Here is a 13,835-nt window from a genome sequence, read left to right on the forward strand (position 1 = left end):
TCGGGATTAATTAGAAGGGTACAAAAATATTTTCGCCGTGTTTTTTGTTAAATTAAAATTACGCATTTTAGTTCAAATTATTTTTATTTCTAGTTCACACAAATTTACCAATAGGTACATTATACCTATAACATGTTTCAGAGTTTGAAAAATTGAAATTGGTTTGTTAAAACTTTTATTACATAATTTTAGGATTAGTAAGACCTACAATTAAACTAAACCTAACTTTTATTTGTATTTTAACACATGTTGCTCGTTAATTAATAAAGAAGAAACCTTATTTACCTATTTTTATTATTAACCTTATTTTAGATTGACATATAGTAAATACTTTTTAGAAGTAAAATTTGTTCTTTTTAACAAATATTGTTTTGAGTGATTTTAAGTCAGAATCCATAATCAAGGCAGTGTAGACATTTCAGTTATATTATTTATAATAATTTAAAATCAGCATATTTTATAGTAATTTCTTTTGATTTCAAATAATTTGGATATTTTTATTTTATTATACGTAATTTGGTTTCCTTTTATTGACGTCATTTTATGTCCTTATTGAGTTTTTGTGTCCTGTTTTATTTGCTTATTTTTTTTTTTCTGTTCTGATTTATCAGTTTTATACTCACCGGCTTATTGTGAACGTTTTTTCTGTGTCGGCCTGAAAAATTCATTATTTTATAAACATATATTTTAGGCACGAGAAACACAAAGCGATTATGTTCAAATTAAACGAATTAAATATACAGGCAAATTAAAACGAAATGGTTATCGTATTAAAACAAAGCTGAACAAAAAATATGCGTGTGGAGTCAGTCTCAAAATGTTTACTGTCGTCACAAGTCAAACCTGAGTTCTTAATATTAGTATTTTTTTTAGATTTTCAAGTCAAATAATCATTCTATCCTAGTCCTCTATATATAAAAAACAAGGATGTGTAAATTCCCATTTTCGCAAAAAAAAATGCTGTTTTTGAAAATAACTCCTAACTCGAGAACAAGTTTTTTTTTGTTTAGTCAGTACATTACTTTGACTATTTTGTTAGAAAAAAAAAAAAACGCATGATAAGAATTCCCTTCGGTAGATTTTACAGAAATTTTTACCAGGTCAGCTGTTTAAAATAGCGAATATCCACCTCGTTTTTTATATGTATTAATTTTTCTATCATTTCTTTATGATGTACAATAAAAATTCTTAGAATGCACGACTCTTGTCTTTAAACATGAAGCATAATTAGTCTTATCATGTCAAAAAGTCATCACAGTGAGCATTAAGAAACCGACCCACACACTAGTTAAAGTACGAACAGGACTACTTGGGCGGGCGGGCGTAGGGCGAAGCCCTAGCGTAGTGACGCGGGTTAGAGGGCCCAGGCCTCCTAGTCCCTACGTCACGAGCGGAGGCCTTGAAGTCTCTGCCTTCATCCTTATAGTAGGAATCTTCATCATAATAGCGTTCCTGGCTTCGATCGTAGTAGTAATCTGGTTCAGGGGCGGCACGTGGTGGACCGCGAGGTACCTACATCAGAGTTTTAAGACTTTTGAGTACATTTACTTACTTGAAACTCTAAAATTCAAAAATAATCTTCAAATTTGATTATTTAATAATATTCCTAATAAAACACAAGATTTTTTTTTTAAGTTATTAGTTAGGACAGATCGAAATAATCTGTTTGGTCGAACACTAGTTATTAATAATACTTATTACCCCAGTTATTTTTGATGAAGAACAGATAAACAACCGATGTACATCGACCTTACAGAAGATCATAGCAAAATAATACTGTTCTCAAGTAGTATTGTGTTCCTTTGGTGAGTTGATGAGAAGATGACCAGAGTTCCTGTTTCAGATATAGGCATGTGAAGCCTCTGGAGTTTGGAGGCGTCAATAAGCTACGGTAATCGCTTACTTTCAGGTGGGTCAGACCGTACACTTTGCCAACTTAGTTGTATTAAAAATAAATATAACTCACCGGTGGCTCGGAAACAGCGTACGGATCCTCATACGAGTAAGATGACTCCATTGCTGCGCGGGCTCTGTCTAGGATACTGAAGACCTTGGTCTTGCCTGGCACGGGCCGCATGGGGGCTGGGGGCATGCGGGGCGCCGCGGGACGGGCCACTGCGTGAGGGGGCGGAGCACCTGCGACAACCACAGATATACAAATAATACCAATATTTTTTTTTACTTTTGAAAAAAAACAGACGATAAAAAAGACTTCTGAAAAGAGGGAAGTTATTGTTTGATGTTGTCGTTGTTTACCGACGTCTGTCTGTGGCATCATGCGATTTTTACGTGAAAACTAGTTTAATTGCTGTGTTTCTTAAGTATATAAGACAAACAAAAATGATATAAGATACTTTTGGCATAAAATGAAATTATTGTGTAGGGGTTGTTTAATTCCTAAGGTAGGTTAAATTAATGCCGGTGTTTTAAGCTGATTGTTAATGATGAGTCGGACTAGACACAGTGTAAAAAAATATAATACATACTTTATTAGAGACCGTTGAGTGAGAGACGTTTATATATTATGTATAGAATAGGTAAAAGACATTAATCTAATTGTATGAACATGTTGGTCAAAGGTAAATGGTTATGGAATGTATTTAGGTTGTTCATGTTTAAAAATTAATGTTTGGATAAAGTAGTTGCTTTTGAAATCTCCGATTTATTAATGGATTCAGAGGAAAGGATACCGGCTCTTTTTTCATACAAACATAGTTGAGTGTTTCCTTCCTGGATAATGAGACTAGATCAAATATTTTTGTGACATAGAACCTTTAACTGCCATGACCATGCCCATATGTCTTGTTTTTTTTCATATTCTTATTATCTATAGGGTGTAGGAGTCTTCAAAAACTAGAAATATTGCCTAATTTTTTGTACAATTTCACACTTATTAAAAAAAAAATTACACATATTTACAAAAAAAAAAAAAAAAAAAAACAATAACAGGGACATAGCTGAAGGTTTTTTTAGTTACATAAAAATATATACTACGCTGGTCCACTATAGGTTGGCAGATATGTTTCCTACTATCAGTATTCAGTAACCAATGCTAATATAATAGGTGTCTATGATAATCAAAAACTAATATGTTTGGGTGTTTTACATGTAAAATTGTTAATTACCAAAACTACACATAATTTTATTCTTTTCAATATTACTAAGCTAATTGAGTGTAAGAGCGTCATATACACACTTACGAAAGCATCAACAAAATACTCTAGTACTGAAACTACACATCTCAAACTAAAAACGTCACCTCCTCCTATTTTTTTTGATATAACTATCTTGGCAAACAAGCTTACAGCCTACCTCATGATAAGCAGTTACCCTAGCCTACAGACGCCTGCAACACCAGAAGCATCGCAAGAGCGTTGTCGACCCTACCCCCGAACATCCCCAGAAGCTCTGGTCACGTTACTCACCACAGGAAAACAACAACAACACTACTTGATAGCAGTGATATTTAGCTGTGATCTTCTCTTAGGTTGACTTCCCCAGATGGGTTGTACCCAGATTTTAAGCAGGACCTGCTGTGCCCTACCTCAATTAAAAAATTACACCCAACTGTATAGTAACAAGGCCTAACCTGCCGTGTCGAGAACGGGATCCTGGTAGGAGAAGGAACGTTTCGTGACGGTGCAAGCACTGTATACGACGCTCTTGTTACCGGGCGCTTCGAGCAAAGGCCGCTTCGGGATCACAGTATCTGGCGGACAAATTGTCCGTGAGTCTTTTGGGTGTTAGGGTTTTATGGGTGTTAGTTTTGACATCCGCTCGCACTGATTTTTAGGGATTGGTAGAAATATTTTTTATTTCAGGCATCTATTTAATAAAAGGAATAATTGTTGTCTTGTGTTGTAGTGTCTGATTGAAGTGGTATTTATTTTTAATAAGGTTACGATGGTTTTAGGATTTGAAAAAATTTTTAAGCATTAGTTTTTTATAGAATCGAAAATGAGAGATCCTGGTAGGAGAAGGAACGAATAGTGACGGTGCAAGCACTGTGTACAGCGCCTTTGTTACCGGGAACTTCTAGCAAAGACCAATTCGGGGTATGGTTTTTGTGTGAATAGGTAGAATCTGGCAGACAAATATGTCCATGAGCTTTTTATGTGTTAAGGCTTTGTCGGTGTTAAGTTTGAAAGCCACTGGCTTTGATTTTTTAGGGATTGTTAATAACTTTATTTATGTTAAGCATCTTTTTAATATTATGGATTATGGTTATATTTTATTTCCTAGTTTCCGATTGTAGTTATTTTTAATTAGGTTATGAAGGTTTTAGGATGTGAAACTTTTTTGGGGATAATTTTTTTTATAGAATCAAAAATGAGGGACCCTGGTAGGAGAAGGAACGTTTCGTGTCTGGGCAAACACGACGCTGTTACCGGGCACTTTTAGCAAAGGACATATTTGTCTGTGAGTTTTATGGGTGTTGTGGTTGGATTTTTTTGGGAATTGGTAGGAATCTTATTTATTTTAGGTATCTTTTTAATATTAGGGATAATTGTTAGTGTTGTTTCTTAGTGTGTGATTGTAGTAGTTTTTATTTTTAATTAGGTTATGAAAGGTTATGGATTTAAAAAGTTTTTTAGGCATAAGTAAAGGTTTCTTAATTTTTAGTAGCATAAAAATATTGGTTTTCTTGTGTTAAACATAGGTATTTCTAATATGATTTTAATACAAACATTCATAAGAAATATAGTTACCAAACATCTGCAATAATAATGGTATAATAATTTTTATTTAGTAGATATTACTTTATTTTTTGTTTTTGTTTTTGTTTTTCCATATTTATAAAGTATCGTTTCTTGTGATGTGAAAATTAAATGTTAATTTATGTTCAATGTTCACTATATTATTTTTCTTTACTTCTATAGGAATAAACTTTTATTTTGTATGTAACAAAAAATTATTTACTCTTTTGGCATACTAACAATATACATATTTTTACATTGATATAAATACATTAGGTATACAGTAAGGTCTTAAGGCTTGGTACATATATCAGTAACTAGCATGCATAACATTCAATTTTTTTTTTTCAGTTTCTAGAGCACAAAATAAAACTATTAATTACTTACAAAAAGGACTACAAAAGAGAATATTAATACAGAAAAAAAACTATATTATTTCTGAAAATAAGAGAAATAAAAAAAAAAATGACAAAACATGACAAAATACACAACAGCAGACATATTTATACAATTTTATAAATTTCAAGTAACAGATTATACATAGCTTGGCTCTAGAAACAAGAAAACATAGTTTAGTGTGTGTTTTCCTTAAGTTTCTGTAAATATGTCCCATAGATTCTATACTAAATCTTTTTTTATCTTTTATTTTGACTATTTTTAATGCTTGATGTTTAATAATAAAAGACATGGACATTTTAGAATCTGAGAATGTTAATTATAAAAAAAAAACACAACAAATCTATAAAAAAGTTTGGTGTTGTAATACTAATATATTTAATTAAGTAACATATGAGAAATAGGTAAAATTAACTAACCTCTTTCCATAATTTCCCGCATTTGCGTTTGTCTGATCATGTCGTTTGTATCGGGTATTAGATATTTCTTGACCTCTGCCAGAGCATATGCAATCCTGGCATGAGCCTCGGCCGGTGGGGCCAACGCAGATATCTCTACGTGTAATTCATCCGACAAATGAGCATACTTGGGGTCCAATGAGTTGCGGAGTTCTTCTTCTTTTTGTCTGAAAGTTCATTTATTAATATTACTCACATAAAAAAGTGAACTAGCAATTCACGAGATTAGTGCATCTAAGAAAAGTAAAAACACTTCAGTTTTATAATATAAGTACAGTTTCTACGTATATACACAAATACTAAGTTGTGAATTAAACATTATGGCGCATTAAATAAAAAATTTATTTATTAAATAGGCTTCAAAATCAGTTTTGAATAATCATTTTTGATACATATACCTATACTTGATAGTGTGATATAATTACAATTGATAAGATTCTGCAAAATCTCAATTTTTTTCTTTTAATAAATGTATCAAACATTATAAATTTATTTATATCTTGCATGAAATACAGCATCTTAGTATAATACCCACGCATCTTTATTATTATACATATAATAAAAATGTAATGAATTGCTGTCTGTACATGGAAGATATATGAGAAAAAATATTATTGGGACTTTAACGCAAATAGCATCCAAAACAATGATTGTTAGAATTTTTGTCTGTTTGTCTGTGCGTTTCTGCACACTAAATATAAATATCCCATGTCACGTGTTCCTATGTTTGTCCGGGCTAATCTCCAAAATTACTGGACTGATTTTAATGAAATTTTGCACAGACAGGTAACTTTGTCAAAATTAAAATATAGAATATATTATTATATCTATTATGGAGGGCAATATTTCTATTGCCAAATGAAAAAAAAATTGGGCGGTATATGAAATTCGCTAGGTCAGTTAGTATTTTTATAAAAAATCTCATATAACCGTTAATATCTTCATTATAGAACTACACCAAACTTTTTTTTAGTTATAAATAGAAAGTCTGAGAATAGATGGAGTTTTTTTTTTTTATATGTAAGTAAGTATAGGCGTAACATTTGCCAGATCATCTAGTTTTATAATTTCCTTACCTGTCTCTCATTGATCCCCTACCAAGTATGGCCATTTTACACATGGTCTCCTCTTGCAGTTGTTTCATTGTGTTTCCTTTTGGCCCTAGGAGCTTTCCAACAAAGTTCACCTACATAAAATTAATTATATTAAAATACTGTTTAGTGTAATAGGTCTGATATTACTCTCAACAATTCTTCAGTTATATCCAAATAATATAACATCTCAAATTTAATTAAAAAAAGGGGCTTTATTTATTACAGAAACACTGCAGAACACAAGTATTTTGTGTGTGTATGTGTGAATGAAAGTATAAATATTATTTATACCATACAGTCTATATTCATATTTTCAATTTATTGCAAAACTTTAAGAGAAACTTTTGAGTTAAATGGGACTTAAGGACACCATATCTACAAACTAAAACCAACAATAACAACTTTACACATTTACAGTGTACAAGACATATCATATTATTAAATTTTAAGTGGAAGATTTAACTAGCACCATCTCAAAACCTATACTTTACGATAATAATACACTTACCTTAGGATGCTCCTTCACTGGCACCAAAACTTTGACGGTGACCTTATTCGGTTTGTCCCTGTAGACATCTACATATTTGAAGTCCTTGGCGGGTACTCGACCTGAAGCCTGTACTTTTGCTACTTCTAAAACATTAAGAACTAGATTGTTTTGAGATGTATTTTATATTAATTTGATTACTTTAATGATGTAATCAAAATAAATGAACATTAGAATTAAGTCTTTTTACATTTTCCTTAAGTATAAATTAAAAAAAAAAATGTACTGCATATGTAAATCTTTTTTAAGGTTTTACTACATACCAACAGCATAATTATTTTTAATTAGTTTACAAACTTGTTAGCTGTGTGGTTACAGCAGTAAAGAGTATAGCGACAGTAATATAGAGTAATGTATTGTACATTAATTTGTTTGTTTGAATTCTAATATTTTTCTAGTTAGACAGTTGATGGTATTTACACAATTACGGTACACCATCTGATCATTTAAGGACAAATTAGTTTCTTTTTAAAATAAATATAATGACACATTTTGTTTGAAACCAAGTCCAGATTAAAAATTTTGTATTTGATCCAAAGTGACCCTTGTCAGACAGAGTTAGGCGTAATCAACTACTCACATAACAGGAGTAATTATCTGAGTGAAGGTAGTCATGATTACTTGTAATCAAGATTAAACATGTAATCTTTATTTATTTATACTTTATTGTATACCACAACTACATTTTAAACATTAAACACATTTAAAAACATTTACAGACTGTGTAGTACAATAGGCGGACTTATGGCTATTTAGCTATTTCTTCCAGACAACCTAATTAAAGGAAGAATAAATTTATCGATAAGGATATTCGGACACTAGCGTGACTCTTGCGGTAATTTAGTGACTGGAACTACAGACTATAGTTACAGCCTAAATTTAAATATAAGCTCGATACAGAGTAGGTGGTGCAGTTATATGATAAATATGAGTATTATTGACTTATCATGATGAATTTGTATATGAATTTTCATTACCATCCTGTTTCCACACAATATGCATGTGTAATTGTTCAGGCATTTTTTAGTTCAAGCAATATATTTAAAAAAAAAATTCCCCATTTGACTTGTGTTTAAGCGGTTACACTAAGATGAGGTGAGACTTTCATAGTGCTTTTAAGTGCCTTCAAAAAAGGAGGTTCAATTCAACCATACTCTTCTCTTTTTGAGTTATGTCTTATAATGCATCTTTACTTGACTATTTTTTCATCAACCATCATTGTATTATAAGTTTTTACTGGATGGACCTTGACTTTTTTAGTCGAAAGCTGGTGCTTGTCACACGTCACTTACATTATCATCACTTCAGCCTATCGCAGTCAACTGCTGGATATAGGCATCCACAAGTTTGCGTCAGAAATTGAGTGAACTCGTGTGTTTTGCCCTTAGTCACCACGCTGGGCATGCAGGTTGGTGACCGCAGGGCTTGTCACACAGTACCTTTTAAATTTGATTAAGATTTTATGAGTACTTATTGATTTACCTTTAATGATGTATATTTACTATTGCTATTAATATATTAATATATTTTTATATATATATTAGCTATTTAATATATTTTCTATTGCTTCGTCTACGTTCATAGTATTACTGGTTGATTTAATTAGTCTTTTTATCTCAAACAAACAATTATAATAGCGATATATGAGACTAATTGCGAGACTATTATAAGTAAAGGTAATTATTATCAAGCAATTCATTTTGAGTACAACATTTGTATTGGCCATACATATGTTTGCCGTGGTCTAGGTGTTTGTGCAGTCCACAACACCAATGGGTCACCTTACCGTGCCTCGGAGAGCATGTTAAGCAGTCGGTCCCGGGTGTTATTAAATATATGTGTTATAAATACGATTACTTTTTGTAATTTGTACTCAGGATTACAGGTTACTCACTGTAACCTTAATTCTTACTTATTACTTTGATTACATTTTGCCCAAGTCTGATGTCAGACACCATGAGTCATGGTATATGCCGTTATTATCAAGTAACACGCCATCGAACAAGGTCAACGAACTTGGACAAACTTATGAGCACATTTTTGTCTAATTTTTGATATCAATAACGGTATTATTTTTATTGAAAAGTAATTAAAATTGAAAATCTAATGAAAGATAACGAAGGAGAATCGTCATGAATCTTAATTAGCACTTAATAATTTTAATATCTGACAGAATATGAAAATATTTAATCTAACAAAAAAGGTGAAAATAAATAAACAAACCGCTATCAATTAGACGTGACGAAATAGGGAATTTTGCATTGTTTAGCTTTATTTTTTCACTTAATAATTCTCTCATATATTCGCCGGCTTTTTCGTTAATTTTTGATCCATCTTCGCCATCTTGCTCTTGCTCCTGTTCTTTCATATCTTGAGGATTCCTTTTAAAATCACTACTGTTATAACCGTTTTTATCGTATTTGTCCGCCATTTGATATATTTATTATCTTATTAAGATATTACAATGTTTTTTTATACAAATACACTAATTTTGTGTCATACGGACACTGTCAGCATATAGTCAGGCTTACCGGGTGACGCTAAAAGACATAGATTATAGTTGTTTTAAAGTTTATCCCCAATAGGGAAAGGCAAAGGACTATAATCCATACAGCCTAGTCTGAATTTGTAAGTTTCGTTCTGATATATCAAAAGGCCGGAGCCAAGTCTGAAGTAACTTTATTGTTCTTCTGATTCGATGACTGGTAGAGTAAGGCCGAAACCAAGTCTGAAATTTCATATTTTCGTCTACTCTTCTTTGTCTATAAGTGATAGGCGAGGTCGAAACCAAGTCTGTAATAGGCCGAAGCCTGAAATATCAAAATAAAATTTCACATCCGATGAATGAAGGTCCTGATCCTGTTTCAAATATCATTGATAGTATTGCAAATAAATTCAAATATACTAGTATAGTTATCCAAATTAGTCAATAAATCTTGTGTATTGCGCGGGACATTTTTTGGTCCAGAAGTTGATAACAAGTTGGCTATAAATAAGAGGCGTTCCAGATTAAAAGCGGAGCATTCAAAAAATATGTGATCTAAAGACTGTGTAGAGTTGTTGGTGCAATGTGGGCAAACGGGCGATGAGATGATACGCATACGATTCAAATGTGCATTAAATCTGCAATGTCCAAATCTCAAGCGGCATAGTATTGTATAATATTTTCTGCTTCTATGTTGATGCGATTTAGTAAACCAAGGACTTTTTCCAATATCTTGATTTATCTGAGCATACCAAGATCCTTTTCTTAACAAGGTTTGTCGCCAAAGATCACGCCAATCAGATAGGATTTTTGATTTAATAGCAACTAATAGATCAGTGTATGGTACGGCAACATTCTCATCAACAGGGCTGCCGCTGTCACTGTCAACAATTGAACGTGCCAGAAAGTCCACATGTTCATTTCCCCTTACTCCTATATGTGAAGGTGTCCACAATAATTTGATGTTGTAGTTTCTTCTGGATAGTTGATAAAGGAGATGTCTTATTTCTAAAATGATGAAGTTTGTATTAGCACTGAATTGATAATTATCTAAAGCCTTTAGAACGCTCATACTGTCAGTAATGATCAGCCAATATTGATTAGTTTGTTTTTTAATGAATTCTAGGGCAGCAGTAATTGCTAGAGCTTCAGCTGTAAATATTGATATCTCCTTTTTCAATCTGACGCCTTGGCCAAACTTCAGATGAGGTACATAATAGGCCATGGAAACATTTATATCATTTTTTGATCCATCTGTGTAAACTTGTTTGAACTTATCAGAGTATTGTGCTATGAGGTTGTAAACTTCCTGGCGCTCTTTTAGCTTATGGTCAATAATAATATCGATTTGATTAATAAGACAGTCAAACTCCTTTTCGTAACACATCCAATTGCTAGAACTGTGTATTTTGTGTTGGTTATTTAGATTTAACATGAATGAATATTCGAAGAGAATAAATGGGTTATTAGAAGTTAATGGAGCATTTACAGGATATTTACTATGTAAGTAATTAAGCTTTTTAATTAGAGGATGATTACTAATGGAAAACAGTTTTAGCAAAAAACAGTATTTCAAATATTTAAATCTAAGGTGTAAAGGGGAAATGTTGCACTCGACCTGTAACGAATTAATTGGGGTTGTTTTCATGGCGCCAGTGATAAGTCTCAGGCTGTGATTTTGAATAATATTTAATTTGTTAACCAACTTGTCATTAGCAGAAAAACATAGAAATCCATATTCAAAATGACTGCGTACAAGAGATTTATATAGGGTAAGAAGGATTTTTGGATCAGAACCCCAATATGTTTTTGCAAGAGACTTTAAAATATTAAGAGCCTTAAGAGCTCTATCAACTATGTGGTCTACATATTTGTTCCATGATAAGTTATTCATGAATATAACACCTAAAAATTTAACTTCATTTGTGATAAGAAGAGATATATTATTATAGTTTATTTTAATTCTTTCAGACCCTACTTTATTAAAAACTATGACTTTAGACTTTTCAAAGCTAATGTCCAATGCAAGATAATTAAAATAAGAATTTAATTTAACTAAAGCTTCGTTTAACTTAAGATTTAGGGTAGTTATATTATTACTAGAACAATAGACTACCAAATCATCAGCAAACTGTAAATTGTATATATGAGAGCCTAGAATTAAGTTTAATCTATGTATATAAAGTGTGAAAATCAATGGACTCAAAATGCTACCTTGACATGTACCTTTATGAGAAAGCCTTGGACCAATAAGTCTATTATTATACTTAACAAATACCTTCCTACTGTGCAAAAAATTAAAAATCCATTGTATAACTTTTACAGGTAAACCAATCGCAGCTAATTCCGTGGATAGAATATGATGGTTAACATTATTAAAGGCTCCAACTACATCGAAGAAAACTCCAGCGAGAGCTTGCTTTGATTGTATAGCATTATAAATATCAAGATGTAAGTGAGCAATGCTCTCCCTTGAAGACCTGCCTCTTCTAAAACCAAACTGATTAGAAGGTAAAATATGATTAGACTCTATGAAATGTTCCAATCTTTGTTTTAAAAGTTGTTCAAATATTTTTCCCATGCAAGAAGTCAATGCTATAGGTCTATATGAATCAAAGTTAAACTTGTCCTTGTTGGGTTTTAAGATAGGTACTAAACAATCAACCTTCCAATCCATAGGAATAAGATTATGCTCCCAAAGAAGATTCAGGATATTTAATAAAATTAGTTTAGATTGAGAAGACAGGTGTTTAAGCATTTTATATGAAATGTAGTCAAGGCCAGGTGTAGAGTCTTTTCTGGATGAAATAGCAGAATTTAATTCGACAATGGTAAAAGATTTTATAATAAAATTTTGATTAGGAAGAATATGGCAGAAAGAATTAAGATTAAAGGCTGGCTCTACAGTATCTGGAGTATATTTTTTGAGAAAATCAAAGATCCAAGAATAGTCAGAGTTGTTATGGGAAGGTGGAGAATAGCTTTTGTTAAATTTTCGCATATACGTCCAAATGACTGATATAGGAGTCGATCTGTTAAATTGTTCACAAAGTTTTATCCAACTGTTTCTTCTCTCATTTCTGATAATATATTTTTTGGTGGCTTGTAGTCTTTTAAAATTAATGTAATTAGCCTCAGTGGGATCAGATTTAAAGGTCAAATAAGCGTTTTTGCTATTTAATACGGCTTTGGTGCAATTGAAATTCCACCAAGGAAGAAGTTTTTTTTTTTTATTTAAGTTAGAAGGAGAGCATGAAGATAAAGCTGTATTAACCAAAGAGTGCTTAGAAATAGAAGATGATTTCCACAGTGCTGAGTGTAAAATATCTGTAAATTTTGTGTAGTTATGAAGGGGGTCTTGTGTATCAAGAGAAAATTCAGTGAGCAATAGTTGGACATTTAAATTATAAATGTTCCAATCAACGTTGTTCAGGTTAGGGAAGCAGGGTAGTGAGCTACTATTGGGAATAGGAGTGGCATTGTAATGATTGTTATTAAGTAAAATTTTTGTGATTACAGGAAAGTGGTAGCTGCCTAAGGGATCGTCATGTACTGACCAGTCACACTCTAGAGCCAATGAAGGTGATACTATGGTTAAGTCAAGAGCATTCTGTCTCCATATGTGCGAACCAACAGTGGTCATACTTCCGTCATTAAGTATAACCAAATTATTGTTATTGATAGACTCTAAAATGTCTTTGCCTCGACAATTAGAAGTAGAACAGCCCCAGGCTGAGTTTAGGCCATTAAAATCTCCTGCTAGGAAGATTGGTTCTGGTAAACTTTTAATTAACCTGTCTAGTTTAGATTTAGAAAAAGCAGGATTGCAATTAGTTGGACTGTAAAAGCTTATGATAGTAAGTTCTTTGTTGCTAGAGTATTTTATACGAACAACAACATTTTGAATGGAGTCATCATAAAAAGTATCAATTTTAGAATAAGAAATAGAGCTATGTATTAATATGGCTACGCCATTGTGGGTGTTTCCTGAATCAAGACGAATTACATTGTAATGACGTATCTTAAATTTTTGACAAGGCTTTAACCAAGTCTCACAAATTAACGCAATGTGAATATTTTTGTCCAAAAGGAAATAATTAAAAATATGTTGATTGTGTAGAATACTCTGAGCATTCCATTGCACAATATTTAAAGTAT

At 32.0% G+C, this 13,835-nt stretch overlaps 1 protein-coding gene across 2 annotated transcripts; it reads right to left on the reverse strand.

Annotated features, from left to right (window-relative positions):
- Positions 1-65: 65 nt before the first annotated feature.
- Positions 66-9,740, reverse strand: LOC123665448 (KH domain-containing, RNA-binding, signal transduction-associated protein 2-like). 2 transcript variants are annotated; one of them, XM_045599753.1, is made up of 8 exons: positions 9,416-9,740; positions 7,154-7,278; positions 6,628-6,737; positions 5,513-5,718; positions 3,590-3,709; positions 1,967-2,136; positions 1,310-1,512; positions 66-655 (listed from the first exon to the last, which is right to left on the reverse strand). In XM_045599753.1, the coding sequence occupies exons 1-8, from the start codon at positions 9,621-9,623 to the stop codon at positions 628-630; spliced, it is 1,170 nt and encodes a 389-aa protein (XP_045455709.1). In that variant the 5' UTR covers positions 9,624-9,740; the 3' UTR covers positions 66-627. The 2 variants fall into 2 exon arrangements, with proteins under 2 accessions (XP_045455709.1, XP_045455710.1); XM_045599754.1 differs by lacking the exon at positions 3,590-3,709.
- Between the last annotated feature and the right edge of the window lie 4,095 nt (positions 9,741-13,835).

This window comes from Melitaea cinxia, chromosome 24, assembly GCF_905220565.1.
Source record: "Melitaea cinxia chromosome 24, ilMelCinx1.1, whole genome shotgun sequence".
Classification (NCBI taxonomy): domain Eukaryota; kingdom Metazoa; phylum Arthropoda; class Insecta; order Lepidoptera; family Nymphalidae; genus Melitaea; species Melitaea cinxia.

Excerpts from the sequence above, each read along its gene's own strand:
- LOC123665448 (XM_045599753.1), bottom strand. The coding sequence starts at position 9,623 with ATGGCGGACAAATACGATAAAAACGGTTATAACAGTAGTGATTTTAAA. Across the intron at positions 7,279-9,415 it reads GTCACGTCTAATTGATAGCG|AAGTAGCAAAAGTACAGGCT; the intron begins GTTTGTTTATTT and ends TTAATGTTTTAG. Across the intron at positions 5,719-6,627 it reads AGGGGATCAATGAGAGACAG|ACAAAAAGAAGAAGAACTCC; the intron begins GTAAGGAAATTA and ends ATGAACTTTCAG.